The 26246-nt window shown below is 43.9% G+C and overlaps 2 protein-coding genes across 6 annotated transcripts in view; both read right to left on the reverse strand.

The window, feature by feature from the left end:
- ACIN1 (apoptotic chromatin condensation inducer 1) overlaps window positions 1-14462 on the reverse strand; it is a 32481-nt gene extending 18019 nt beyond the window's left edge. For 2 of the 5 annotated variants that reach the window (XM_069485448.1, XM_069485427.1), the window contains exons 1-6: window positions 13844-14462; window positions 12354-12419; window positions 10239-10350; window positions 9702-9821; window positions 2640-2728; window positions 276-1550 (exon numbers count right to left, since the gene is read on the reverse strand). In XM_069485448.1, coding sequence (XP_069341549.1) covers window positions 276-1550; window positions 2640-2728; window positions 9702-9821; window positions 10239-10350; window positions 12354-12419; window positions 13844-14155 — 1974 coding nt within the window. In that variant the 5' untranslated portion in view covers window positions 14156-14462. The remainder of the gene's footprint in view (window positions 1-275; window positions 1551-2639; window positions 2729-9701; window positions 9822-10238; window positions 10351-12353; window positions 12420-13843) is intronic. The other 3 variants (XM_069485437.1, XM_069485444.1, XM_069485450.1) reach the window with 2 other exon arrangements.
- Window positions 14463-16369: 1907 nt separating this feature from the next.
- CIROP (ciliated left-right organizer metallopeptidase) lies at window positions 16370-21830 on the reverse strand. Its single transcript, XM_069492673.1, is given in 14 exon segments — window positions 16370-17374; window positions 17911-18090; window positions 18268-18494; window positions 18700-18972; window positions 19083-19179; window positions 19256-19325; window positions 19511-19685; window positions 19766-19911; window positions 20045-20129; window positions 20341-20466; window positions 20746-20889; window positions 21170-21221; window positions 21313-21406; window positions 21536-21830. Coding segments are annotated over 14 exon segments (2172 nt in total). The 3' UTR covers window positions 16370-17166.
- Between the last annotated feature and the right edge of the window lie 4416 nt (window positions 21831-26246).

Consider the following 26246-nt stretch of genomic DNA (forward strand, 5'->3'; position numbering starts at 1 on the left):
CCATACCCTCAAGAAGTTTACATCTAGTGGAGGAGATGAGTAAATGGATTCAACTTTCTCTAGAATCAAAGGGACTCAGAATAAAAAAGGACCCCATTTAGGAAAGCAATGAATTGAAAACAAAACTCTAAAATCAGGGCAAAGTCATCAGTGAACTGGGGATTAAAGGAGGCTTTTTCCTGTTCCTGTCAGCAATCATGACTGGTTCTCCTGGGGTTGAAACACACTGGAGTACAGACAGAACATTAATGCACCTGGGATTCTCTCATACTCACTTTTCTGCTGTTGCTTGATGCTGAACGAGAACGTGAACGTGAACGTGATCTGGACTCTGATGTTGATCTGGAGCCCATCTTGGGTCTACCATGAGGGTTGACACGAGTACATGCCTGGGATACATCTCTCTGCTTAGATCTTGGAGGTGAGTGAGACTGAGAGCCTGAACTGTCAGGAGAGTGAGATCTTGATCTAGAACTGGAGGATGAAGATGAGGAGGACCGGCTAGAAGATGAATCTGCTGACTGTTTCAATCTGTGGCTTGGGAGAAGGGTATGAGAAGTTCTTCTGTCTTCCTTCTGTTCCAAAGATGGTTGTTTCAAAGACTCTTCAGTGATCCCTTTGGCTGGTGCTAATTCCTCAATTTTTAGAAGGAGTGGCTGGGCAGATTTGTCTGACTCAGTTTCAAGACCCTTCTGGGTTGAGTATTCAGCCAGCGTGCTTTTCTGAACTAGAGGCGGGATACTCTCCTCTGGCACTTTCTCTGCTAGAGATTCTGCTTTGGTGTCTGTAGGACTTGACAAAGGAGACAGGCGTCTTACTGACTGGACAGTATGCTGAGATATTAATATCTCCCTGGTCTCAGCATCTTTATTAGGAGGAGATAACTGAATGAGGACAGGTGGTGCCGGGCCTTCCACAGGCTCTATTTCTTCTTCACTCTGGAGTTGTGTATGAGGTGGTGGAGAAGATGCTTCCTTGGTAAGTAAAGGTGGAGGAGTCTCCTCCTCACTGGCAGTTTGCTCGGGCTGTAGCACAAGTGGGGCCTTCTCTAGATCTTCAGTCAATCGAGGAGGCGAAGGAGACTTAGATTTTTCCTCCAAACCCTGTGAAGATTTTATTTCTCTTTCTTCCTCCTTAAGGGGAGAACCTGTTTTCATCTCTTTCTCCTGCTGCTGTCTGGCCAGATGACTTCTTCTTGCCTCTTCTTGAGATCTTGTAACTCTCCCTCCTCTCTCTAACCCCTCCTGTTCCTGGGATCTTATGGTTTTGGGTCTCTCATCTATCACCTCCTCTGGTTTTGCTTTGAGTATCTCTTCCCCCTCTTCTTCCTTAAACTGTTTCAGGATTGGTGCCTCCCTAGATTTTTGTCCCTCATCTTCTTCTTCCTCCTCTTCTTCATCTTCCTCCTCCTCCTCTTCCTCCTCCTCCTCTTCTTCTTCCTCTGTCTTCAAATTTCGATCTGCTCTGACCCTCAGATTTCTGGAAGGTTTTTCTTGATCCTCTTCTTCCTCAGCAGCCAGGCTGCACTCAGAGAGCTTGGCTGCTCTTGCCTGAAAGAAAAGATACACAATGGCTCCAAATATATCCTCTCACAATCAACACAGGAGAAAACGCATCTGATGATATACCCCTAGGAAGGAGAAATTCAATGATATACACGCTCAACAACAGAAACAGGTGTGACAGTCGACAATCATGACTAATGTGGGCTCTCAAGGGAATCAAAATAGAGTTACCAAAGGGAATACAATAATGAAGGTGCTTCTAGTTTACTTTTTTAGCTTCAAGTTTTTAAGATAAAATATAAACAGAACATCTAGAAAGTGGGGGGGGGAGGAACTGACTTATTATCACTTAATATGTTTATTTTTTATCATTTTGGTATATTTCTTTTCATTCTTTTTTCCCATCACTTTTTTGCATCATCATAATTACACTACACATAACACTTTTGCATTTTGCTCACTTAATGTCTTATCACATAGCTTTAAGGTTTTAATTGAATAATTATGTTATATCTTGTCTAATAAGCTGCTTTAAGAATATAGACCAGACTTAAAAATTTCAAATTTAGGATTTTTTTTTTTTTTTTTTTTGAGACAGAGTCTCACTTCGTTGCCCGGGCTAGAGTGCCATGGCATCAGCCTAGCTCACAGCAACCTCAAACTCCTGGGCTCAAGCGATCCTCCTGCCTCAGCCTCCCAAGTAGCTGGGACTACAGGCATGCGCCACCATGCCCGGCTAATTTTTTCTGTATATATTTTTAGTTGTCCATACAATTTCTTTCTATTTTTAGTAGAGACAGGGTCTCCCTCTTGCTCAGGCTGGTCTTGAACTCCTGAGCTCAAATGATCCACCCGCCTCGGCCTCCCAGAGTGCTAGGATTACAGGCGTGAGCCACCGCACCTGGCCTAGGTTTTTTAAAATATATATTCACTTAGAAATCTGAAGGCCAGAGCAGATCTTAAAAAAAAAAAAAAAAAAAAACCAAACCAGAAAGACGATGAAGAGGAGAAAGATGATGACTACAAAGAAATCTAGAGAGATAGTAACTGTAAAACAGTCTGAGGAAGAAGAGAAGGAGATATCCAAAGCATTACTAAAGAGGTGATAGATGCTTTAGGAGGTATCTGTGTTACCTGTCTGACCCTCGATGATCGTCTTTCTCCTTTCCTTGGTTTCTCATCATCAGATTCACCTTTCTCTTCAGAAATAGAGGAGCTTTTTCCTAGTGAATGAGAGAAAATCAAGTCAAATTTATGACATGAGCACTCAATTCACGGCTTTTTAAAATCATGCTTTCTAAAATCCAACCAATTATAGCATATGAACTCATCAATACATACCTATCTACATTTCTTTAACATCTATGCTGAAGAAAAAACAAAGCCCTAAGAGCCAGGGTCCTATTGATCATTCTTGCTGTGCCTATGTAGAATATTTTCAACACTGCAAAGCCAATTCACATATTATAAATAACTCAAATAAAAGTAAAATAACTTCCTCTTCCAATTTTCTAGCAGGGATGCACAAATACAAAGTGCACTTATTTATACAAAGTGTTTTCTTACTCTGAATAAAGCTTAAGACTTCACTGTGTGGCCAAAGGTTCTGTGTCCATTTTTTTGGATCGTCTATTGCTATTACTTGCTAATTTCAATGAAAATGTTATGGTTAAATATACAAGTCAATTTGTACAATGACACACTCAAGAATTAAGTGCTTAGATTAATGGTTCTTAGGGCCCTAAAGTTCCTAGAAATTATTTTAAGCCAACTGGACAGAACTTCAGAACTCGGTCCTCTCAATTTTGTTTTATATACTAGAGCTCAAGGTGAGATTTCTTTTTTCTTCTTAGGGGAAAAAAAAAGTTCTATTAAAAGAAAGCTTCAAAACCACCAATCTAGGTCATCCTGAATAATAACTCCATTAAAACTGAAAGAGGCTGGGAGTGGTGGCTCATACCTATAATCCTAGCACTTTGGGAGGCCGAGGCCAGGAGTTTGAGACCAGCTTGAGCAACACAGTGAGACCCCCATCTCTACAAAAATAGAAAAATTAGGCTGGGCGCTGTGGCTCACGCCTGTAATCCTAGCACTCTGGGAGGCAGAGGCGGGTGGATCATTTGAGCTCAGGAGTTCAAGACCAGCCTGAGCAACAGCGAGACCCCATCTCTACTAAAAAAATAGAAAGAAATTAGCTGGACAATTAAAAATATATACAGAAAAAATTAGCCCAGCATGGTGGTGCATGCCTGTAGTCCCAGCTACTTGGGAGGCTGAGGCAGTAGGATTGCTTGAGCTCGGGAGTTTGAGGTTGCTGTGAGGTAGGCTGACGCCACGCACTCTAGCCCAGGAAACAGAGTGAGACTCTGTCTCAAAAAAAAAAAAAAAAAAAAAAGAAAAATTAGCCAGACATGGTGGTATGCACCTGTAGTCCCAGGTACTTGGGAGGCTAAACCAGGAGGATTGCTTGAACCCAGGAATTTGAGGTAGCAGTGAGCTATGATGATGCCACTGCAGACTAGCCCAGGCAAGAGAGTGAGACCCTATCTCAAAACAAAACAAAAAAAACCCTGAAAGAAATTTCTACTCACATTTCATGAAGGAATGTAACTATGGGTAAATCACTGAAGTAATTTGAGTCTCAATGTCTTGACTGAGAAAAAGGAGAGGCTGCACTGGATGACAGTTCTAAGTTTCCTACCAGCATTAAAATATTACATAGAGTAGCAATGCAAATATTGACAAGAACCCGTTTAGAACACAGCATAAGATCGTTATATTCCAGATACTTAATCAGCTAGAGTGGCCTCAATTTTAATATAGTACAAAAGGTTTAAATGATCCACAAAACCATGTTCTACGCTAATAGTATTTAAATTGGTGCAAATAAAGCAGATGGTTTGAGTTCTAATCCAAGATCTTCTCTCATTTTTATATCCCAACAATCTAAATGAACTATGTTTTATTTCTGTAATCAAAAAACAAAAAACCAAATGAAACTGATAAATGAACTAGAAGACTACACATATTTTGCAACACTTTACTCTATGATCACCTCTGAATACGTATCATTTCATATTTGGGTAAATGAATAAAGACTTTGCATTACGGTTTTATGTATAGGATATATGATTAGGATACAGTGACAGGCCAGGCTCTTTTTTTTTTTTTTATCTCTGACAGGCCAGACTCTTTAGCAAACATTTGAAGACATCTGTAAAACAGCAGTGTAGTGGCTATAATAATCAATGATAATTTTGTAACTCAGTGACCCAAAATAGGTTAAATTATAAAATGAATAAAACCAAAAGAAAATAATTTTCATGAATTTTAGGCAAAGCTTCTTTGCAAGTATAAGCAAAAGATAATTTATCTTAATTTAAACAAAAAGAAAAAAGAGGCATGTACAAGGTTGGTCAGAGATAACTATGTTAAACAAGGTCAAGGCTGGGCGCGGTGGCTCACGCCTGTAATCCTAACACTCTGGGAGGCCGAGGCGGGTGGATCGCTCGAGGTCAGGAGTTCGAGACCAGCCTGAGCAAGAGTGAGACCCCCGTCTCTACTAAAAATAGAAAGAAATTATATGGACAACTAAAATATATCACACACACACACACATATAAAATTAGCCAGGCATGGTGGCGCATGCTTGTAGTCCCAGCTACTAGGGAGGCTGAGGCAGGAGGATCGCTTAAGTCCAGGAGTTTGAGGTTGCTGTGAGCTAGACTGACGCCACCGCACTCACTCTAGCCCGGGCAACAAAGCAAGACTCTGTCTCAAAAAAAAAAAAAAAAAACAAAACAAGGTCAAATGAGTGATTTAGAGTTGCAATTTAAAAACTGGTATGTACAAACAAAAACAACCTTTTCCTCCACCTATTGTAAACAGTATGCTATTCTACTGGACTATAATGTTATTTTTGATATTGTAAAACTGCAGTGATAGGATTCTGGATGATTACTCCCCTGGAAGCACTTGAGTAAGAAGTCATCAAAGATATTTGGGAAAATGGGTAGGACTGTTCAGAAAGTTTTGGTCATCACTATTATGCAAAAAAAAAAGTGAAAACTGGAGGGGACCCTCAGACATGAAACAAGGTATTAGTAAGCAATACAAAATATAAAGAAGAGGTGAAGGATCTCTTTCTAATTTCTTGGAAGGAGCTGATGTGATACAGACAAACTTCTGGGAAAGGAGATATCTTCTATTAATTACAAGCACATGGCCACACTGAGTGTCTTAAGGCAGATGTTAATAGCACATGCAGAAACTGAGCACTTAAGCTAAGGGTGGAGCCAGTAGTGATAACAGGCTAATAAATATATTTCAGGAGTCGAAAAACAAGTAAGGGTGAATGTAAGATGTCCAAGAGTCCAAAGCCAGAAGCCTTCAGGAGAAAGGAAAAGGTGGCTGTTAGTGCAGGATGTTTAAAGGATGCCTCAGGGCCAAATAGGAAAGTAGTTTCTTCATCCTAGAAAACAAATCCCTCAGCAGGATTTGTGGGACCCAAGTAAGGCAGTTAGAGATCACAGAAAAGCCTGTGGCCAAAGAGTAACCTTAGGTAATAATAAGAGAAACAGGAATTAAGAGAAGAGAGATCTGGCAATGATGCCAAACCTAAATGTGACTCATATCAGCCCTATAAGTAATTTACCTAGCATTTCTCTAGAATCTCAGCATCCAGATTTAATACAAGAAAAAGGAATAAGGGCTTCATGCTCTGTAAGCCATGGCCTGGGTAATATCACCTGTGGCTACACCTTTAGTGAAGAATCAGTATTCTGAATATTTGTAAATATTTTTGTATTTTCCTAGGTTGAGCTCTTTTAGAAAAAATTAACTAAGGGCAAGTAAGAATTTTTGGACACATAGTCATGATATAGAAGGGAATCCAGAAAACTTCTGATTATGGCAGGTGAATATGACTCCCAACACCTTGCAAAAATCTGAAGAAAGTGGTGGAGAGAGAAAAAGTCAAGGGGGAAAGTCAGGGAAGATTTTATAAGACAATTCTTCTTTCTTATTTGGAATTTTGCCTACCCCACATAAACAGGAGGCTGCTGGAACATAAGCCAAAGATCCTGATAAAAACTCCTCCTTCAGTTATTCACAAATTGAACTGGTCAACAGAATCACTTGAGGCCTTTTACAAAATGTGGAATCCCAGGACTCCCACTCCCTGAGATTCCTGGGGTAGGGCCCAGGAATCCATATTCTTAAACATAGTAATACTAAAAAAAAAAAATCCTCAGGTGCCACTAGTGATTAGCAAAATATGTTACTAGAAACCTTAATCAAAATCTTGTTATTAAAGAGAGAACCCCCAAACATCCAAAGCCAACAAATAAGCTGCCATTGCAATGATTTACTGGCCTATGACAGACCGACATTCCACACTTGAAAGAATCTGATTTCTGCGTAAACACTAGGGTTAATGCTGATTAAACACACTAGAACTCCAAACTATCACCCTATTTGGGACTTTGACTAAAATTTGTACCATATCTATGATGAGATTCATATCTTAGCCAAGATCAGAGGTAGGAAAGTTTATGGCATAAAGTACACTGAAAAGCACTTAATGCAATTATTAGCTGCACTCTACAATTTACTACATTCCTATTTTCTAATTTATTTTTCACCTCTTTCCTTTTCTTTTATCTCTGGGTTTTCTTTCTCCATCAATTATAGCCATGGGCAGAGACCTGCTGATGACATAAAGCACTGAAGAGACTGGTTGCCCTCACTCTAAATCTTTGCTTATTTTGATACCTTAATTCTACTTCAGAATTCATTCTTCATTTTCATTTCAAACTACATGTAGAACTCAGAGTCTCTCTTTTCTTAGAAAAAGAGAGATCCTTATCAAATCATGGTCCTACTAAAAATTTTCAATGGTTCCCCCATTACCTATAAAATAAAAAAAAGCTCATATTTATTGGTTTGGCATTTAAAGCCCCGTGTAATATCATCCCAATCCCTTTTAAAACGTTTCACTGACTATTCTCAAATATGAAATACTTTACTCTGGCTAGATTAGTCTACTTCCTCTCCTGTAAAAATACCACATTCATTGCTATCTCTATGCTTTTGTTCCTTCCTAAAAATACCCTCTCGTCTCCTCTCTGCCAATTTAAATCCTATCCATTTCCAGGCTCAGCTCAAATCCTATACCTCTATCATGAGGCTCTCTCTAACACTCAAGTCCCCAGAGCCCTTCTACTTTTCTGAATTCCTATGGTACATGCATCTGTATCATTTGTCACATATTAACTTCTATTGTTAGTCTCATGTGCAATTGTTCTCTATTATTGTAGCACATTTTACAGTGTGCTAATTCCCCTTATACTCTAGTGCAGACACATGTATGCAGCAAGAATTCAACAAATATTTTTTGACTGACTTTTATTTGAGAAAAAAACACAGACAATTTATAGAAGAGCTTTCCCTTTCCTCCTGGCTTTATAATCAGGGGGAAAAAAGTGCTAACAGCAAAGTGGATCAATTGAGGATCTACTACTCTTATATCTGGGGAGAAAAGACATCCCTAAGGAACTTAAAAATTCCAAAGTGTTGGCCAGTATTAATTTATTGTTTCTAAAAATTTCCCTCTAGGTCTAAGATTATGATCAACAAAAATAGGCACTGAGAAAACTAGGACCTGAAAATCAGACTCAAAGGCTCTCCATTTTTCCTATCCTTTCAGGAAATTTCTTCCCACCATTAAATATCACCTAGAAATCTATTTTCATAAAATAATTCTGTATTAATCAGCAAAGGTGGAAATTTCCATACATTCTAAAAGCACTGATCATGGAGGGTACCGTACCCCCAACATTAATGATGATTCAAAATACTTGATAACTTACACATTGGTTAAATATATCTACTGATTATCCACATGCCTTATATACAGGTTAAGTAACCCTTCCCTGAAATGCTCAGGATCACAAGTATTTTGGATTTGGAATATTTGCATTATATTTACTAGTTAAGCATCTATAATTCGAAAATACCAAATCTGAAATGCTCCAATGAGCATTTCATTCAAGTATCATGTGAGTGCTCAAAAAGTTTTGGATTTCAGATTTTGGAGCTTTTCAGGTTTTGGATTTTTGGATTAGGAATGCTTAACTTGTACATGTTCTCCTCAAATAATACTCTCTTAGACAGGTAGTTCCCAAAAGACAAAGGCTGTATTCATAGACTTTTGTTTGAGATACTATGCAAAACTGGGTGCTTAATATTATTTATAGCTGGGCATAGTGGCCTGTAATCCCAGTACTTTGTGAGGCAGATGCAGGGATATCCCTTGAGACCAGGAGTTGGAGACCAGCCTGGGCAATATAGCAAGGCCCTGTTTCTACAAAAAATAAAAAATAAAAAAAATTAGTTAGGTGTGGTGGTACATGCCTGCAGTCCTAGCTACTTGGGAGGCTAAGCCAGGAGGATTGCCTGAGCCCAGGAGTTGGAGGTTGTATTGGAGGTTGTAGTGAGCGATCACACCACTACACTCTAGCCTGGGCAATGAGTGAGAGAGAGACCTTGTCTCCAAAAAACAAAAAAAAAAAAGAAAGAAAATTTTTATGAATTAATCTTGCCCAAACCAATCCCACTCACTAGGTTAGAGCTCCCTGTATGTGATATGCTCACATAATACTCTGCATTGCCTCCCACAGCACTTAGCACAACTGTAATCAATTATATAATTATCTGTTTAATGTCCATCTCCTCAGTAGACTGTACGTTTCTTAGGGAAGACTTGTCTTTTTCTTTACTATATTCCTAGTGCCTAGAACAATAGGTGCTTGATAAAAATTTGTTGAACAAATTAACAAATTGCAGCAGATGCCCAATCTAGGGGGATGACTGGATATGTAACACATAACATATACAATTGGTGAATAGCTGAAAGAGTTGTACTGTTTGCTAAATGCAGAGGTAGAAGAGTCGAAGAGCTACAGATGAGAAGAAAAATCATACTGCCTCATAAAACACTGAGAAGGTAACACAAAATATAAGTGAAAGCAGACTTCAAGAAGGACATAACTTCCATGAAAAACAGACATCAAATATCAATGTCACAGAATTTCCCTGGGACTTTAGGGAGGCTTAGCATGAAAGGAGGCTTAACTACCTCCCCCCACCAACTACGCAGGATTGACAAAACAGCGCAGTGGGGAGGGAGATACGTACTGGGTGAATGTCTGCTGAGCTCCAGCTCTGGTCTCTCCAGGCTGCTCTGAAAGTCAGGAGGCAGCAGGGAAGCCACTCCCTCAGGATGGATCATCTCGTCCTCCGACTCAGCTGAAGCTTCTGCAAAGTACAGATTGGGTCGGGGCAGGGAGGGAGTGAAGGGCTCAGCATGTGGGAATACGTAGAGGTGTGAAGGAGGTCAGGCAAAGTCACAGATACAGAGATACATACCAAAAAGAGCACCGTACATAAAGAAAAAACATCCTAGGATTAAGCTCTACTTCATCTAAATGGTAGCTTAATTTACTTATAAGTCTTCCTTTTGGCAGGAATCCTCTTCTAACAGGACAGTCAAATTAAGTGTCCTCTTCCCTGACAAAAGTAAATAGTAATTCACTTGCTCCATAAACTACCAAAGCAAATAAGTAGCAGTTTCTACCTGACTTATTCCTGAAATTGCATGGTAAGACAGGCCTAGCTACTTGGTGACAGGGATAAGAACGAAGAACTTGTTAACAAGTGACAATCTGGGCTTACCTTCAAATTCTGCAGCTTCTCGAGCTTCACGTTCCAGACGCTGCCTAAGCAGCTCCTGCTGCTTTTCCAGATACTGTTTTATGAAACTGTTCTGGCTCATTTCCTCACCAATCTGTGTAGAGGAAATGGAAAAACATGGTCTAGAAAAGCAAACCAGGAAAATACAAGGAAGAAAATTCCATGGAGCAAAGGCCTACCCCTTGTAGCTAGACCCAAGAAAGATAACTAGAATGTTGGAAGGCCCTTTTCTAAGCTACTCTTATATTGAGGATGGGAATAAATGGCCCCATGAGGCATAAAAAATGACAAATGGAGGAACCACACATAATTTTTTATTTGAAATAAAGTGATGCTGGTATACAATTAACTTAAAAAGAAATCAAAATTCCTGTAACCATACCTTTTAATCTAAATTTTTAGATAATCTGCAACATTATCTAAAGATAAATCCAAAATTTCCTGTTAGTAATTTCAGAAAAGAAAAAGAAAAAAATACTAGTTCTTCCAAAAGATCAATTTCTACCTATCCAGGAAACATTCTGTCAAACATCTCCAAAATTCAAGTATAGCATTTTAAGTTATGAAATTGAGAGACTAAAAGGGATATCCATTCACCATTTTGACAGAGTTATAACTCTATTTTCTTTAGGTGAAAAAAAAAAATCCTTGGTAACAATATTGAAAACCCAGGAGTTTATTCCTTTTGCTATTTTTTCCTCTATAATACAGACTCCCATGTCACTGTTCTACCCTTCAGCTTTCTCTTCACAGGTCTTCCTCCCCAGAACCTTCTTGTTTAGCAAGTCCTATTAGAGAACTCCAGAAAAAGGAAAAAAACCTTAATACTTTCTATGTTATTATTCATATTTTCTAAACATAGTAAATGTTTATTTTCACCTAAGGTATAGATGAGTTTCTTTGTACTCAATGGACATTGATGAAGTGTGGGTTACATACATTAGAGAATATGCTTGTTTGCTGCAAGAATCCTATGTTAATGAAAGCTTCAAAGACTAAAATGCAATGGGCAAAAGGAATATAATTAAACTGATTAACTTATGCAGTTTCTTATGCTTGTTAAAGTACTTAACTAAACCGCTGAAAGCTGGCTAGATTATGATACTTGCAGCTTAATGAGGTGGTAACAAGGGAGTAGGAAGGCTCTCTCGTTTTCCACAGTATCCTGAGACTTCACCTAGTACTGGGGCTCCACATCATTGCATTAACAAAGACCTGGGATTTTCATTGAGTGACTGTAATGAGGGGATTTTAAAAGCCGAAAGGAATCTTAAGAGATTGTATAGTCTAAAAATTTTTGGTTTTGTTTTTTAACTATGAAATGATTTCTTTAAAAGAAATCTTATGCAGAAACTCAATATATAAAGCAGATAAAAGTAGATCAAATCTAGATAAGACAGAAGTATAAACCTTGCTTACTTGAGAAGAATATATCTTCCCTAGGAAGCCCCCAAAAGCAGTTCCACAAAATCCCAGAAAAGGAGTTATATAAAACTATGGGTCTAGTCTAATCTTTTCTCATACTACAGATAAGGAAACTGAGGAAACAAAGGAAACCAAGGCCTCCAAAGGTTAAATTTCTTATTCTAAGTAAACTATTAGTAAAGTTTAAGAGTGACTGCACAGAGTTAGTAGTTAACACTTGTAATGGTGGGTGATTTACAAAGGATTAAATCCTTGGAAAATCTGTCAGCAAAAGAGTTCTTGATCAGCAAGTATTTTCCTACACTGCCCTATTAGTGGTCTACTTCATATCTATATTCAAAAATATCAACTACTTTTCCCAAATCAATGGTAAATAAATGACTTCAGATCCCCGCACTACACTTAATCAGAGCCACACTTTTCTACACATACTATTTCAAGTATCAGAAATTAACTACTAACTCCTTATTTACTCCTGATTCAGTTCGTTACTCCAGCCCTTGTGTACAACTGGACTTGATTAGAATTCAGCTGTCATGGTATGAGAACATTCCTGACCCAGGGAATTTAGGAAAATATTAGTGAGAAATTAAGCATCAAGTATACAACATGTTATTCCATGTGTCTGTACATCCAAACAGCCCACTCCACCTAAAAAACTTTCTTTCTTACCTGCGAATTTGGCTGGAATGCAGCATGGGGTGTTGAGTGTTTCTGTAAATTTTCTAGCATTAGAGCCTAGTATAGAGAAGGGCAAAAGTCAGAAACCAGGAGGAAAAAAGAAAACAAACCCCCACTCGTCCCACAACCTCTTCATTAAATGCAATGACTTAAATACACACTTTAACTGTACTCCTTTTCCAGGGACCTAAAAGCCCTACACTAACACAGTTCTCATTCATCTTCAGAAGATCCTTAAAGGTAACTATGGTTTGTTACTAAATGTTCACATGTAAAATGCAGGCACACAGAGATCAGTGACCTGGCTATGTCATAGTATCAGTGACAGAACCAGTACTACAATCCCCACTATCTTCTGCACTTTTGACAAGTGCCCCTTCTGGCCATGCAGGTAAAATTACTTCAAATACTTCAATCAGCTTTAAGTACACGAAACCAACATGGGGCTGCTGGTTTGGGCCTGACTGAGTTACTTGGTCAAAGAGTTACCCAGGACTAGATCTACTTGAATAAACTTGTATAATGTCCAGCAGAATGGCACCTACATTTATCAAATTTATAAAAATTTGAAAGAGAAGGCTACAGAAGAAAATGACCACAGACCCTGTAAACTGTGATCTCACTTAATCCACACACACACACACACACACACACCTGTCAGTTTCTGTATAAGCAACGGTCTGCCAACACAACCCCTGAACCAGCCCAGCCCTAATTTGTACTACATGCCACGTATCCTGATGAAGTCTAATTAAAATCAAGACATCCTCATCTTCCTTCCATTTACACCAAACCTGTACATACCAATCTATCTACCTCAGGACAATCCTACCCTAATCTACTCAGACCGATTCAAAATCCCCAACACACACCAACCTGCCTCACCTCTCAATATTCACCAAACTCTTATATATTCAAATTGCTTCTGGATGCCATATAAATCAAACACCTCTCTCACCAAGTCCCTTCAAATAAAGGTCTCTCTTCATCTCACCTCCTAATCTAATCAAGCAGACGGACATTTTACACCAGCCCAATTCTATTCTCGTGGATACGGATACCAGCCCCATCCACCCCTCCGTCCAACTATACCCCTAACTCCGACCCAGCCCAATTCGCCCCCCTCAGGCCAGCAACGCCGGTGGTTGTAGTGGGATTTAACTCCTTCTGCAGCGCATGCGCCGAAACCACAGACACAAACAAGGAGGGGGTGGGGGAAGGAGGAAGGAGCTTAGGACACTCCAGGAGAGTAGCGCGCACCCTCCCATTTTGGGCTCGCGCTGCTGCCGTTAAGGCGGGAACCGGCGCGATCTCTATTCCAGCGCGAGCCTCACCAACCACCGAGCGCGCGGATCCAGAGGCTCGCGCTGGCGGCCTGAGCGAGCTCGCGCCGAGCCCGGACACTGCGCCTGCGCCGCGGCAGAGACTCGTCTCTACCGGGTCCGCTCCCCTCCGACACCCCGGCAACGCCGACTCCTCACCCCTTTGAGCCGCTTGACCAGAGCACTCTTCTGCCCGCTCTTGGCTAGGCCTCGCTGCTCCAGTGCGGCCTTCAGGTCGGTCACCCGCAGCGCCTGAAGAGGCTTCCCGTCCAGAGTCACCTCCTCCAGCTCCGCCATCTTGCGTGAGGTACTCGGGTCCGTCCCGACGGCTTCGGGCATCTTCGGTAATTTCCGCCAACGCCCTTCGAACGTACCGGGCTGACCCCGCCCACTGCCATAGTCTACCCCTCGATTACCACTCAGAACACCCCGGGTTCCTCCGGAACTGCTCGGTTGTTTCCGTGTCGACATCGGCACCAATCGATTCTTTCCATCCGCTTGGCCTCTCCTGCCCCTCCCTCGCCCTGCTTTCAGGCTCGGTTATCCTCGACTTGCCGAGGCTTTGAGTCGAATCTATTCGGAAGCCCTCGACTCTGGCATAACTGTAATCGGAGATATTCGGCTATCTCCGGACGTAGAGCTGAGCCGCTGGGGCGCCTGGGTGTTTGGGGCTGGTCCGGGACCGGAAGTGCGTGGGATGTCCGGCTGGCCCTGCTTTGGGTTTTCAGGAAACATGGAAGCGGCGGCGGTAGTTGAAGCCTGAGGACTCTTGTGACGATCTCCGAGTGCCCTCAAAGAGGAAAGGGAGGTAAGCTGGGTAGAAGTCCCTCCTTGGACCAGGTCAGACTCGGTGTTTGTGGGTTGCCCTACTAGGGCAAGCCTCCCACTTTTTCACGGAAACGGCCGCTGCCTCCAGTCCCCGGAATCCCGCCACTCCCATCTAAGGCTTCGTTGCTTTTTTGGGGGGACCGGAATAACAGGCTCCGTGGCCTCCAACGTGGGCAAGAAGCAGCACTGTATCTTTGGACCCAGACTGTGAACTGATTTCATGACACTGAATTTGAGTTTGCCTTGGAAGCCACGTGGCAAGACTCTGGAAAAGTTCTGCTTTCCTCCGAAAAATAGAATAAAGTTCTTTTAGGAGGAACTGCTCATTATAGGGCAAGAACTGAAAAAGGCAAGCACCCTGACCTGTTTTGGTACTTGAACTAATGTTAGTAAATTTTTTAGGGCCTGCTTTCTTTATCACTGCAAATCCTCCAGCCCGGAGCAGAAGAAACACAAACAGTAAAATAGATCACAGACAAATAGCTTGAGGTTTTCATTGTTAGAGATTCAAACTATGGGACTGAAAACTATTAAAGTCAAATTGGCTGACTTTCAGTTGCATTCATGATCCAAATCAATTGCAGGACACCAAGAGGTATCATATTAAACATTAAGGAAAATTGTTCAACGACATGAATTATCATACAATAGTATAACACTTCTTAGATCCCTAAGCCAACGAACCAGCTGCACTGTTTTTTCAGAGTCTTGAATAAACACCAACCTTTTGGTTTTCTTACTGTGTTACCTGTTTTGGGTAAAGTCCTCACATACTCTGCTCTTTGATTTTTCCTAGTACTTTACAGGAAATATTAGGAGGTAACGGATGTTATGAAGTTCTTGGCACAATTTCAGAGGCTACATGCACATGCAAAGAAGGCTCTTTCATCATATGTGATGTTTTTTCTTTTCTTTTTTTCCCCAGCTGTTGGTAGCTCCAAACAGTTAGTATCTAGGCCCTGACCAACTGTATGTACTAGATTTTAATAAGTATACTTTTTCATGTTAGATAAGATGTGATGGGCCAACATTAATTGTTGCTATTTTCTTTGTGCAACCGAGAACATAGAATGAGGAGGGAGAGAGTGAACAAGAAATATGTTGGTTATTTTTAGGTTCTTTATAAGAAAGATGGAAGGAGGCAGTGGTTGGGGAGAGTAATGGGTTTGAGAAAGAGGAAGGCTGGCAAATATGAAATGAAGTCATTCTTAGGTGACTTCTCTAACATAGTTGGAGAATAATCTAAAGCGGGGGGCGGGGGGGGGGGTTGGGGACCACAGATCTAAAGGACCCTGTTGTTTTCCTGTAAACTGAATTGGTGAAAAGTAATTTTCTCTGTAGATGCTGGTAGAGATTGCTTGTTGCTGAGAAGTTATATTTTGGTTGTGCATCTAGAGAGTGTATAACAGTGCCTTTATGTTTCAGGATGCCACTGGAATCATCTTCCTCTTCAATGCCACTATCCTTCCCTTCTCTCTTACCCTCAGTACCAGACAATATTACCGACTCTTCCCTTCCCCCAATGTCTTACATCACTTCCCAGGAGATGAAGTGTATTCTTCACTGGTTTGCCAGTTGGTCAGGTCCCCAGCGTGAACGTTTCCTACAAGACCTGGTAGCTAAGGCAGTGCCAGGAAAATTACAGCCACTACTGGATGGTTTGGAGCAGCTTAGTGTATCGGGGGCAAATGGACCACCTTCTATCTTTGAGTGCCAGCTACGTCTTTGGGATCAGTGGTTTCGAGGTTGGGCTGAGCAGGAGCGCAATGAATTTGTCAGGCAGCTGGAAATCAGTGAGCCAGACTTCGTGGCAAAGTTTTACCAAGCAGTGGCTGCTACAGCTGGTAAGGACTGATAGGCATTGAGATCAAAGAAGATAACCACAGCTGATGGAGCCGAGGCCATGACTCTACAGTGAGAACTCAATTCACATGTGTCACCTAAAAGTCTGGGGGTGATATTCTGATTAGCTGGCTGAACTTGCTGACTAGCACAAGCATGGTTATTTCAACATTAACACCATGTCAGCTGGACTCCTAGTATAAATGTTATCCATCTAAGCAAATACAGATCATCAGTTTGTCTTCTAGTTTGCTTCTTTCCAAGAGATGTCAAACCCTCAAGAATTTGATGACTTCTTTTGCAACTGTACCGAAAGGAACCTACACATAACTCAAGCCTACTGCTGGCCTATGAGTTGTATAAAGTAGAGTCCTCCTTCCCCAGAAATAGGAGAGAAGGACAATAAAAGGTCATATTTTTATAGTTTAGCTGAATTCAGATGGCTGGTTTTCCACACTTATCAGACTCTGGCATAATTATGTAACATCCCAACCACTAGCTTTCCCAGTGATGATTTAGTAAAATTATGTAAAATCAAGAAAGGAAGATAATTAGTTACTCCTTCCACACTGTGTTTGAATCCAAATAGCAGTGACTTTTTTCTAAAGCATATGTGATATCCTTGGAGCTGGCAGCAGGTGCTAAGTTTACAACAGTGTCAAAACAAGTGACACTCTTTACAGATAGAATGGTTTATTTTTTGTACAAAAATAGAGAATGGATCTTCAGAACCGTAAGATTTCACGTTTCTTCATTGCAAGGCTAGTATAAAGTTGATACCCGTGAAAAGAGGCATTCAGGAGAAAGTAACATCACACCTCCCTTATTCCTCCATGTGGGCCCCTTGTGTTGTGGAGCTCTGGTAAGTGGTAAGGGGCAGATGGTCCCACCTGAAGAGTAGCTCGTTTCTGATAGGCTATGATTCCCAGTGCACCCACCAGGATTAGCAGCATTAGGCAGAGTCCCATGGTCAGACTTAGATGGGTCATGGAGGGATTATAGTCTGAGGTAACCAGCAACCTAGGAAGATAGGAGGTAATATTTGGCCTGGAATAATATGTAGACCTAGGAAATGAAGAGTTTTACCTTTATGCATAGAACTCATGAAGCCCTACTTAATGTAAGCATTAAGCTAAACAGGAAATCATTTTGAGTTATTATAGAAACATCAAAGTAGGTATAAGACCAAGATCTAAGTCTTCTAGTGTCTTAAATTGTTGGAAGAAGACCTAATTTGCCAGTTAGGGAAGTGGCTTAAGAGAAGAGTCAGACTGTGGTGTTCAGGTAGCTAGACACAGTCCCTGGGTAGTCCTTAAGAAAGGAAGGGGTCTAGGATCCCTATGTCCTAGAAATGAAGAAACACCATTATTGTATGGAGGAGAAAGTCATGTAATGATGGGCCCGAGGTGATCATGTTAGTCGGGGATTTTTGTCCTAGGCAGGCTTATGTATTTCAGAAGACAATATACACACATGAGCTAGTGCTTAATAAATGGCAGTTTCAAACATCTGTACTCTATGGGTTTGAAAGAAAACTACTTGGAATATTATCTTACTGGTTATCTTTTGTGGTAAAGCTGGCTCCTCCATGATATACTTCTAGGGGTTTCTCCTGGAGAGTCAGGATCAGAGCCCTGTGCAGCACAGAAACTGAAGGCCCTTGGCAGCCAGGGGACTTCCACATACGCACAGTGAACACCAAACTAGTAGTAATTGATGGGCTGTGGAAATAGCACCTGAATGGACATTAGGATCTCTTAATGAAGGTATAATCCCTGGAAGAGTATATCTCATGAAACAGGTGCAGGTTTAGGAGTGAGATAAATAGAAAGTCTTCAGAGGAGAGTTATGAAGTAAAGGACCTAAGCATTTTCCCTGGCCCATTGTATAAATAGCCTGAACTGTCCCTTTACCTGCCACTGCCACCTCTGCTCACCAGAGCCTGCAGTACTGCTTCAGCCAGCTCTTCTTGTTCATTCCCCAGAGAGTGGCCTGGAGGTCCAGCTAAACCTAAGGACAGCTGGAATAGCAGGTTTTGGGTTGAAAGACTCACAGGAGGGGAAGTAACAGCGTTGGTACCTTCATTGGTCTGACACAGCCGACCCCGGGGACAAAAGAGAAGACCATAGTACCCAGGTATCTGTAAGGAAATATGTGGTAGGATATAGTTGTGCCTCAATTATCTGCTCAAGCATTCCTTCTAAGGAAAATGTACATTCTAGATCAGAGTCATGGACTCAGTGAGTACTTCATAAAAAGTGAATGAATATCAAAACATTGAAAACTACAAGTGTGCCAATTTCTTTTTGCCACTGTGTCACAACTATTCCTCTTAGGGTACCCACCTGAATAGCCTTTCCTGGAAGGCATGGGACCCAAGGTGATCCTTCCACCTGCACCTTGTATGCATCCTTCTCCGTGCATTGATGCAAGTAGCAGCGGCCAGTGAGCTCCACTTCCTTGAGGTGTGGGATCTGAGAAGGACGCCTGGTCTCATCCGCAGGGAGCAGTTGTGAAGTGAGGTTGGCAAGGAAGCAACGACTCCGGGAATGGTAGATCTCCCCGTGGGGATTCACCACCCCAGCTGGGAATCTGTTTTCCTTCTTCCAGCATTCACTCTGCAGGGCAGGGCAGGGCAGGAGGTAGAAAAGTGTTTGTCTAGATGCCTTAGAAGTTGACTCCCTTCCAAGCCCACTCAGTTTTATTCTCTGCTCTCTAGTGTACTCACTCTGTTGGCTAAGGGCTTGTACATGCGGCAGCCTTCCAGCATGGGGTCTGAGGAGCAGCTTCCCTTGTCCAGGTGCAGGTAGTGACAGCCCAGCTCACTGTGTGTAAGGGATGATAGAGTGACACTAGGATCAATGACAGCTGTACAGTCCCCTACCTACTCAGCACGCACACCTGCCAGTGCAGAAGAAGTCTGAGGAGCCAGTCCCACATGTGGTCACCAGGCCGAATTCCAGGCCAGATCCTGCTTGAGAGATGGGAAGAGAGAAAAAGAGTCCTCAACGAGCGAAGCCACAAACATCCCTCAGCACTGGCTATGCTAACAGCTTCAATTATACCTTAGCAGATAATCCCTTCCAATTTTGCCCACTTCCCCTAGAGCTGACTTGGGTGACAAGTGCCCCTCTGCAGTTCCCCCTGATTTCTTACCCTGGCCCCACAACAGCTCCTCTGCAGCACTGTGGTTGACCTGGTACCATCCTGAGTCTTTGAAGGCAGCAAGAGTGATTGGGTCAAGTCGAGTGCGCTGGGCACCATCAAAGGTAGCAGTCATTAAAGAGCCCTGGAGTAGTCTGGCCTCCCAGTGTGAGGACAAAGGGCCCTACTGAAGGAGGTGGCAGATAGCTGGTTGCTACCTACCTACTCCCTCTTTCTTCCTTCACCCCAAAGCATTCTCATTCTCACCTCTTCTTCCAAGGGAACACCCAGTGAAACCCCTGGTACCCCCAAGTGTTTGGCCAGGCTTTGGCTAACAGCTGGGGTGGTGAGAAGCAGCTGTCCCCACTTATCTCGCCTTGTCACTTGTTGCCTTGTGGAGCAGTTCTCTCTAACTGAGTACAGAAAGGGAAGAAAGCAGTATGAGGAGAGGAAAACTTAGGGTGAGGTAAACTGGAAGGAGGTAATGAGACAGTGAATTCCCTCTGGTTGGCATTGGGGAAGTCCCCTCCCTCATTCCTCATTTACCGCTGAGTCCTGAGGGGCAGTCCCGCCAGTTCTTGAAGAGCTGTCCAGAAAAACCCAGGACATGGAGCAATTCATGCAGTGTGGCCTGAGGACAGACAACTGCCAAGTGAGAGGGGCTGGGTCTGTAGCAAGACCGACTAACCAGTGTGTGCCCCTTCTGCCCAATCAGCTTTTTGTAGAGCTTGAGGCACTTTCTGTTCCACCCTCAGTAGGTTCTTCTACTTCACACGAAGCTGAAGGACCTGCCCCCCACCCCCAAGCTGTGGGCTTCTCCCTGTTCATCATGTAGCAGTCACCATGACGATGTCACTGTGGCTGAGGCTGGGGCCGGTGAGATGTTGGGCACAGTAGACAATGGTACCAGCAAGGGGCCTGTCTTCTGAGTCCAGCTGGCAGCAGGCAGCATAGGCTATGATGGAGGGCTGTGGATGGGCCGGGACAGGGTGAGGGTGGGAAGCAGGGGGAACACAGATAAAAGAAATCTTTCTGGAAAGGGAGGACCAGGGGACCCTGCAGGAGTGGTATTAAGGAATGGCTCAGGAGGGGGTTAGCTCCTACCTAAACTTTATCAGCATGTCCCAACTTATCCCAAATAAGCACAACTTAATAAAAACTGTTTTATGCTCCCTAACGACCCCTCCTCATGAGATTAAAGATTAAGAGAGGCAAAGCAAGGAAAAGGGATTTGATTTGAACCTCACCTCTTGGTGGCACTTGGAAGTGTGGGCAACCTGCATATACAGGAGAAAGTCCGTGTTTTGGACCCCAGGCCCATCTGGCTGGACCACTTGTGGGGGACCCTGCTCCGGCCACAAGGCATAACCACGGAGATGGGCGTCAGGAATCTGGCAGAGAGTGAAACATAGCAGCTGGGCTGGGACAGCAGGAACCTGGGTGCCAGGAGTAAGGGAGGACGAGCATCTTGGGTCTGTCTTAGTGTCATCCAGGCACCTGGCTAGAATACACAGTTCTCCCCCCACCCCACCCCCAGTCTCTGATTTAATAAGTTTTTGGGGTGGGGAAGAGGGGGCCCAGGAATTTACACAGTAAAGAAGCACATTAAGTAATTATGATGCTGGTGGTCTAGAGATCTTCAGGTCCCTAAATCTGAGAAGTTGCTCTCACCTTTGCCCCCAGGCAACTCTCTCCTTCGTACCCTGGGTTCAAGAGGCTGCACCTGCCAAGAATGAACATCTGTCGGTGAGCTGGAGACATTTCTGCATGTCCCTAAAGAAGTATTACATATATGCTCAATGACATGAACTCACCTGTGGTAGTTTGGGGTATCTGGGTCTCCCCAGACAGCATGACAGTATCGTGCAGGGTCTCGACTCAGAAGCAGGGGTCCTTGCACTGGAGGGACTTAACAAGATGAGAGGTCAATTTTCCCCTCCACGCCTGAGAGCTCCAGTTCCATTTCTGCTTAAGTCTTCCACCCCTACACCTCTGTACTGCTCATCCCTCCCTCCCTCCTCCTGTCCCCTCACTCACCTGCTAGGACACCCTGGATTCGCTGAGTGGCCTCTCTCACTGCGGCCAGGGCTCGGGACCTCCCTCTCATCCTGTCTCCCTCAAGATCCCAAGCCCTATCTGATGTAGGGTCTCCTATATAGCAGGTTTGGATGCGCAGGGGTTGAGGCTCTCTGGAACTAGGGAGGGTGAGGGAGGAAGAGCGGAAGTTCGGGGGCAATTGGGAGAAAGGGGGCCTGAGAAGGCTCACAGACTTCTGAGTCTCATCATGTAGACATCTGCCTGTGGCAACCCCGAGGAGCAGCAGCAGCAGCATCTTCGGTAATCTGTCTGGAGCCTGCTCTGGATGCTGCCTTCTGTCCCCTTCTTCCCTGGCTCATTTATCTCTGGCTTTCCTCTCTTCACTGTTTCTCTCCATATCCCCTCCACCACTGTTGCTTATTTTTTCAAGATTTGAATGTTGTTGACTAAATCTACAGTTCCCTGCCAGGAAGTTGGATATGAACCACAAGGGCCAAAGCCACCCTCTTCCGGGGGTGCCAGAGGTGGAGTGCTGGGGGAGGGGAAGTGTTACTCTGAGGCCTCAATTGACCTTTCCGAAGAGAAGCCTGCCTTATCCACAGTGGAGCCCTTTTCTAACCCTCTCCCATCCCTTATCCTATTTCCCCTGCCTTTCTGAGTAGAAAACCTTGGAAGCTTCCCAAAAATAAAAGATTGGTGTCAGCATACTGGGTGGTGTGGGAGGGGGACATTCTGTGCTTTGTAGATGCCTGCCTGCCTCACTGGGGATGGGCAAACAAGGCTTCTGCACTTTGCTTGCCCCGGGGCCAGAACTGGGTGTCCTATAACCAAACTGTAAGACTTTCAGGCATCTCCTGCATCTGTGTAGGGCTGTTAGTGGGCGCTCAACGCATACATGTTAGTTGGCTGACACGTCCTAGGAGACGCTGTTGTGCTGTTGTGTTAGGTCTGTGAGGCGTCACAGGAGTTGCTTATAGACCCACAGGGGAGGGAAAATAAACTTTTAAAGTGGGCATCAGTAGATGTTCAAAGATGTTCTTGGGGAACTCTTGTTTTCTTTGCTCATGCTGTGCTTTCATATCCTGTTTCCTCTGCTTGGGTATTCCTCCTCCCCGCCTGCCTGGCTAGTTCCTGCCTTTCCTGTAATTACTCTGGGAGGCCTTTCTTAACACCCCCCGCCCAAATTCCACACCTGCCAGAGGGGAGGAGAACCATTTCACAGGAGGGGCCTCTCCCAGCTCCTAACAGAACACTGTTATGCTCTGTTGTCACTGCTGGCTTAGCGACTCTCCCTCTGCCTTCTGAACTCCTTGGAGGTTGTCCATAGTACTCTGCACCGCCGGCCCTTTTGTCCACAGCACTTGCAACAGCCCGTAGGACCTAGTCTCAGTGTATGGATGAAGGTGCAGAATCTAACCTCATTATTTAATGTTTTAAGAAACAGGTCAAGGGTGAAGTCACCTGTCTCAAGGCAACATAGCTAATTGGTGACAGACAAGGACTAGAATTTAGAGAAGAGCTGCTGACTTCCCAGGGAGGCTTGATCTTATACTTTTACATATCAGAACTATGGCTGGAACTACGCATTACAAGGGAGACAGCCAAACTCTGGAGCCAAACCCACTTTGCCACTTTCTGTCTAGGTAACTTTGGCCAACTGCCTCAATTCTCCCATCTGTAAAATGGGGATGATTGTATTAAAACTTACAGGGTTGTTATGAGCAGTAAGTGAATGTTTGTAAATCACTGAGAATAGTGTCCAGCTCATAGTAAATACTAAATCAAGTAAAGAATATATACTTATTTTTTATTTTTTTTGAGACAGAGTCTCGTTCTGTTGCCAGGCTAGAGTGCTGTAGCATCAGCTTAGCTCACAGCAACCTCGAACTCCTGGGCTCAAGCAATCCTTCTGCCTCAGCCTCCCAAGTAGCTGGGACTACAAGTGTGCACCACCATGCCTGGCTAGAGACGGGATCTCTCTCTCGCTCAGGCTGATCTTGAACCCCTGAGCTCAAGCGATCCTTCACGTCTGGCCTCCCAGAGTGCCAGGATTACAGGCATGAGCCACGGCGCCCAGCCTAAGAATACATATTATATATACACTTTCAATTCAGAAGAGTACTATCCTCTTATCATAGTGTGTACAAATCTTTAGGGGACTCTTGTTCTTTCTCTAAGATAAGCCTAAGTCTTTTTCTCCAAGATTTCGGGGCTGGCGGGGAACTGGTTAGGATTTGCGTGATGAATTCGAGGTCTGTTTGGCCTGTCTGCGGCGGCTCCTGATGCTCGGCTGCCCCCTCGTGGCCACACTGAGGTAGGCTTACCCTTCCAGGGCAGGGGCTGGGCCCACCGTCAGCGTGGGCAGCGATCCATCTTTCCTGCCTTCACGCTGCAAATTCTCCTTCATCTTTCAAGATCCAACTCAGAGCTTATCTGCCTGTTGAGACTTTTCTTTGCTCCCCCGGGCAGAGTTAGTTTGTGAATCTTTTGTTTTCCAATAGCGTTTCGTTCACATCTTTGAAGTAGCACTTACTACATTATCCTGGCATGTATTTCTGTGTCGGTTTCCCGGCTGAACCATGGGTGGGCCCGAGTCTTATTTGCCTCTTCCTCTTTGAGGAGGTATGAAGTAAATGCGGAGGGACAATGGAGGTTAGAAGATGGACGTGAGGAAAAGCAAGGAGGTAAGAAGAGAGCGTGATGACCATTACTATGGAGCACCCGTTTGTGGCCATACATCGTTCCGACTACTTTATACTCATGTAATTCGCTCGGCAACCTTATGAGGTGGTTACTATTAGTATTATTGTCCCAGTTTTACAACTGAGGCACAGCAAAATGAGGCACTGTGCGTAGATGGTAAACGGCAGCGTAGGATTCCAACCCTTGTAGGTAGGCTCCTGAGTACAGGCTGTAGCCCACTATGCAATATGCTTCTCCCTGCCTGAAGTGGAAGGGAAGTAAGGTTGTGAGGAGAGGAAGAGGATGAGGAGAGAAGATGGGGGTGAGGAGAGAGTGGGGATAAGAAGAGCAGGTGATTGGCCGGGCGTGGTGGCTCCCACCTGTAATCCTAGCACTCTGGGAGGCTGAGGCGGGTGGATCGTTCAAGGTCAGGAGTTCGAGACCAGCCTGAGCAAGATCGAGACCTTGTCTCTACTAAAAAATAGAAAGAAATTATCTGGCCAACTAAAATATATATAGAAAAAATTAGCCGGGCATGGTGGCACATGCCTGTAGTCCCAGCTACTTGGGAGGCTGAGGCAGTAGGATCGCTTAAGCCCAGGAGTTTGAGGTTGCTGTGAGCTAGGCTGACGCCACGGCACTCACTCTAGCCTGGGCAACAGAGCAAGACTCTGTCTCAAAAAAAAAAAAAAAAAAAAAAAAAAAGGAGCAGGTGATAAGAGAGAATTGGGTTAGACAAAAGAACAGGTGTTTGAGAGGAAAGGGATGAAAGGGAGAAACAGGTGTGGATGTAGGACATTAGGAATAAGGAGAGAGGATGCAGATGAGGATGTCACCCCTGGTGGGGTCATCATCCATGCATCCATGTGGCTGCTCCATCTGGCAGGCTGACCCCTCAGCCTCTGCACCCTCTTGTTGCTAACATCCTCCCCCGTGCCACTTAGCAAGCCGCTCCTGGGGGCATACCCAGGCCTTATCATCACCAGAAACTGCAGCACCTATGAAATAACTGAACCAAACATCCCTCTCTCTGATAGGATCTCCCTTCCTTATGGCTTGTTTGCTCAAGTCGCCTCACTGCAGCTGTTCTACAATCTCACTGAGGAACCACTGGCCCTCCCCGCCCTCACATCTGCCCTTCTCCGCCTTAGGTTCCAGGTTCACCATGGCAACCCCTCCATCGCACATGCCTTCAACTCCTCTTGACCATCCCACGTCCCTGGTTAAGCCCCAGCCCTAGATGGACCTAACATTTGTCTTCTCTGCTCTTGCTCCCGAGCAGCTGGGAACCACTGGAGGAAGTCATCCCAGAGCACAGACTGTTGTCACTCTAAAATTGTCATCATCAACTCCAGCTAGGCGCTCCCAAGTCAGAAACCTCAGCAATTAGTTCTCTCTTCCACCCTCAGCAACTAGAATTTTACACCTTCAAGCCTCCAGCCCCCTCCTGCTCATTGACTTTCAGTTACCTCTTCTTCCACAGCAAAAATAAAAGCCCTAAGACAGGAACAGCCTCAGCCTGCTACAGACCTATTCTTATTCAGATCTGTAGCCATTTCCTCTTTCTTGTTACGAGACAGGAGATGTCCTCTTCCCTCGGAGGGTCAGTCCTCCCTCTGATGCTCTGAATCCCACCCGAAGGGGCTCTGGTCTCAGGCTCCTCCCAGCCCCGCTGCCTCAGCCCAGGCCTCTCCCTCATGCCCTGCCCCAAGCCCAGCCTTCTGTCAGTGAAGGGGAAGGACCTGCTCAGGGACCTTTGCATATACTTACTTCTCTCTGTGCTGGAAACACCCTCTTTTTGGCAGATGAATTCCTACTTGCCTTTTAGATATCTGCTTATATGTTACTCCCTCAAAGAGGCTTTTCTTGCCCCTCACATTGAAATCAGATGCCCTTGCTGATACCTGCCACCAGTCACCCCTTCACTCTTGCCACATAGCGCTGCCCACAATTTAGAGTTATATATTTGTTTGTGGTACTACTCTGTCTGTCACCCTCACTGATCTTCAGTCTCATAAGGGCAGGGACT

The sequence above is a fragment of the Eulemur rufifrons genome, chromosome 2 (genome assembly GCF_041146395.1).
Source record: "Eulemur rufifrons isolate Redbay chromosome 2, OSU_ERuf_1, whole genome shotgun sequence".
In the NCBI taxonomy this organism is placed as follows: domain Eukaryota; kingdom Metazoa; phylum Chordata; class Mammalia; order Primates; family Lemuridae; genus Eulemur; species Eulemur rufifrons.